General features: G+C 36.1%; 1 protein-coding gene across 2 annotated transcripts; it reads left to right on the top strand.

The window, feature by feature from the left end:
* The first annotated feature begins 286 nt into the window (after nt 1–286).
* On the top strand, nt 287–3,339 carry LOC141723616 (putative xyloglucan 6-xylosyltransferase 3). Of its 2 annotated transcripts, none has more exons than XM_074525464.1 (2): nt 287–1,880; nt 3,075–3,339. In XM_074525464.1, exon 1 carries the CDS (start codon nt 478–480, stop codon nt 1,843–1,845), a length of 1,368 nt encoding a protein of 455 aa, XP_074381565.1. In that variant the 5' UTR covers nt 287–477; the 3' UTR covers nt 1,846–1,880; nt 3,075–3,339. The 2 variants fall into 2 exon arrangements, with proteins under 2 accessions (XP_074381565.1, XP_074381566.1); XM_074525465.1 differs by having other exon boundaries at nt 3,270–3,287.
* The last annotated feature ends 569 nt before the right edge of the window (nt 3,340–3,908 follow it).

Genomic DNA, 3,908 nt, shown 5'->3' with positions numbered 1-3,908 from the left:
GCGGTCAAAACATCTTGTGCAGAAAAGTCAAGAGACAGTTAAAATGAGTACTACTTTTTTTGTTCTCTTTTTTGTAAAAATTTTGAAAAATTTAATTTTTAAGCAGAAGCAATTAAAAAGCAACTTTTTATATTTTTTTGAAAAATTACTAATATTGATTTTGGTTTGCTTTTGTTACATGCGAGTTTACATCTGATTGGATCCAGTTATAAAATCATATTTTTACAAAAAAAAAAGTACAAAAGTAAAAAAAATCATAATTTATAAAAAAATCTCAAAATAATTCTAGTATACCCTTTTTCTGTTTCATTTTCCATACATGACAAATATCCACACTACACTGTTTTATATACAGTCCTCGACTGTGGTTTTTATGTAACCGGAATTGCGTAAACACCGGGAGGGTCACTCGACTCACTCTTCACCACCCTCAGCTCAATTTTACAGACTCATACAACTAATTTATTTATTTATATTATGGTTGGTGAATCGTTCGCAGCTCAGAAACGAGCGAGTTCAACTCACTTACCCACCACCGTCACCCCCGCCGTCACTAATGTCTCCGCCGTCCGCCGCCCCACAACTAATCCTCGTAACCGTCAGATCCACAAAACCTTCAACAACATTAAAATCACTATCCTATGTGGCTTTGTCACTATTCTTGTCCTACGTGGCACTATTGGTCTTGGTAATCTTGTTACTGACTCTGAATTAGATAATCAGAATCTAATTGAAGAAACTAATCGGATCTTAGCGGAGATCCGATCCGGGTATGACCCGACTGATGAAAATGAACAACATGTTATGAGTTTAAATGAGACTTATAGTCTTGGACCTAAGATTAAGTCTTGGGATGGTGATAGGAGATTGTGGTTGAAGAAACACCTTGAGTTCTCGAATCGGGTTAATGGGAAACCGAGGGTTTTATTGGTTACGGGTTCTCCACCGGGTCCGTGTGATAACCCGATTGGGGATCATTATTTGTTGAAAGCTGTGAAGAATAAGATTGATTATTGTAGAATTCATGGAATTGAGATTGTGTATAATATGGCTCATTTGGATAAGGAATTGGCTGGTTATTGGGCGAAATTGCCTTTGATTCGGAAACTAATGTTGTCTCATCCTGAAGTGGAATGGATTTGGTGGATGGATAGTGATGCTTGGTTTACTGATATGGTGTTTGAGATTCCGTATTTTAAGTATGAGGGTTATAATATGGTGATTCATGGGTACCCTGATTTGTTGTTTAATCAAAAGTCGTGGATTGCGTTGAATACGGGGAGTTTTTTGTTTAGGAATTGTCAGTGGTCATTGGATTTGTTGGATGTTTGGGCTCCGATGGGTCCAAAAGGTCCGATTAGGGATGAGGCGGGGAAAGTTTTGACAGCAAATTTGAAAGGGAGACCTGCATTTGAGGCTGATGATCAGTCTGCGTTGATATACTTGTTGATTTCGCAGAAGGATAGGTGGATGAATAAAGTGTTTGTTGAGAATTCTTATTATTTGCATGGGTTTTGGCAAGGGTTGGTGGATAGGTATGAGGAGATGATTGAAAAGTATCATCCGGGGTTGGGTGATGAGAGGTGGCCGTTTGTGACACATTTTGTGGGTTGCAAACCTTGTGGGAGTTATGGGGATTACGCGGTCGAGAAGTGCTTGAAAAGTATGGAGAGGGCGTTCAATTTTGCTGACAACCAGGTTATCGAGCTTTATGGCTTTAGGCATAGGGGTTTGTTGAGTCCAAAGATCAAAAGAACTAGAAACGAGTCTATTACTCCTTTGCAGTATGTAGAGCAATATGATATTCGACATTCAGCACATAAATATAGTGGATCAAGAGGCTAGCTTGTAAGCTATCTTCAACCAAAGATTATCTTTAGGTAATCTATTACATTTATTCAACCTCAGATTTTACTTTCATTACAATTGAAGTCTTTTCTTTATACAGTCCGTTCTTTATGCATTTTACTTTCATTTTAAGGATAGAATTAATTGTTTTATCTTCTTCAGAAAAGGCAGTTTAGGAATATTTGTTCGTTAAAACATAATGAGAATTTTATAGTAAGAAACTTTGTTCATCAGCTTTGCTTAAATTGTTTCTAGATATTTTCCTGTTTAAGCCATTTGATATCATTTTACCCCTGGATTGTTGTAGAGTGAAATTAGCCATTCTGGCATAGGACTTAAAGTGTAGTTTTCAATGAAGTTCGGCTCTTATTAGTATGTCAAGGTTATGTATCGTGTGATATATGAGGAGAAATTGATCAAGCGAAAATGATGCTGTGGACATTTTTCTTTTGCCATATGTCAGCCCTTTATCGTTCTTACTCATATTTTTCCAGAATGTCAAACTGATCAAATTGATTTGCATTACCTTGTTTCGTATGGATTAGTGTGTGCTCGTTTGAGAACAGTTTTTGCTATCCACTGTAGTGTCCTTGTGTGCTCGGTTCTATGTTGATTGGTTTGTGGTAGGAGTAGCAATTAACGTGAGTGGTTTTGTCTCTTCTATACTGTGTCATTTAGTTAATATGCTTCTGAGTTTTGGAGCGTAGGGGAGAGGAAAGAAAATGATTATAACTAATTTTTCTTCTTGTCATGTTCCCCAGTATTTTATGAGAGAAATGAAAGAAAGAGGAGATACCATTTTCAATATTTTCCTTACCTAAAATTGGGATAATATTCTACATATGTCATTTCCTACATTTATATAAAATTCACTATTCATTTCATATCCATATATCTTTCCCTCTACTTGACATAAAACATGAGAAGGCACACTTTTTCATGTTCTTCTTTTCTTCTGGCTTTTTTCCTCTTTTCTTCACTGGTCTTAAAAATTTGTGAGAAGTGCCGTAATTATGATCCTTCTTTTAAATTTTTAAAACCCTCTTAATCACATCTTAATTCTGACCCTTCTTTTAAATTTTTAAAACCCTCTTAATCACAGATGTATAGTTTGACTTCGTGTAGCTTAGGGAGTTACAAAAAAAAATATGTAGGTAAATATTGGGCATAGTCTATAAATAGATGTGTTTGATACACACTTTGATGCATTTATACTTTTAATGTAGGTTTTACTATGTAGTCTGTACCTGCTCAGCTATAAGAGCAATGGGTGAACAAAAGTGGGCATTACAGAGCCCACGAAATCTTAGGAAATTGGGATTCAGGTGTGAGCAACACGATTGTATGATGACCTAATTATTTGTAAATGCTACTTAATATGTGTATGACATGTTTAACTTTAACCACCAAGCCTGATATAGGAGGGGCAGCCTGCTATGACATTCATTCATCGGCTGATGTGTTGTGATAGATTTAAAGCTAATCAGTTATTCTTTTTAAGGGTATATACTGTTCTACTTCGCATCTCTCAGCAATTTTCATTCAACTACTAGTTCTTTCAAGTATACCAGCATGTTGTCTGTTGGGTGCGTGAATTCTGGAATACCCCACAGCACGATACGGATGTTTTGCAAGTGTTTTTAATCCATTTGAAAATGTTAACTACTTGTAATGACGACTGTGCGAGTTGACGACCAATATACAATTCTTCTCATTTTGCTTGATTGCCTATAGTATTGAGTATACATACCAACAAGCCAGCAAGGTCCCAGGCAATTAGTATTACCAGCTAAGGTCCCAAATGCATTAAATTGCGGAGGTGTTAAAGCAACCTCGCCATGTGGAAGATGATGCATCCATATAAAAATGAAGAGCAAGTGCATGGATGAATGAAGTTGCACACTTGCAATGTAATGTTTGTAATTTAATATATTACTGGTTGGTAAAGGCTCATGGATGAATGAAGTCGTGAAGCCTGTATTTGTATCATCAAATATATTGTTGAATTGCAAGTAAAATATAAATATGAATATATGGCATCTATATATCTGACACACTTA

This window comes from Apium graveolens, chromosome 5 (genome assembly GCF_009905375.1).
Source record: "Apium graveolens cultivar Ventura chromosome 5, ASM990537v1, whole genome shotgun sequence".
Lineage (NCBI taxonomy): Eukaryota > Viridiplantae > Streptophyta > Magnoliopsida > Apiales > Apiaceae > Apium > Apium graveolens.
The sequence above is the reverse complement of the archived record's forward strand: the minus strand, read 5'-3'. Positions and strand labels throughout refer to the sequence as shown.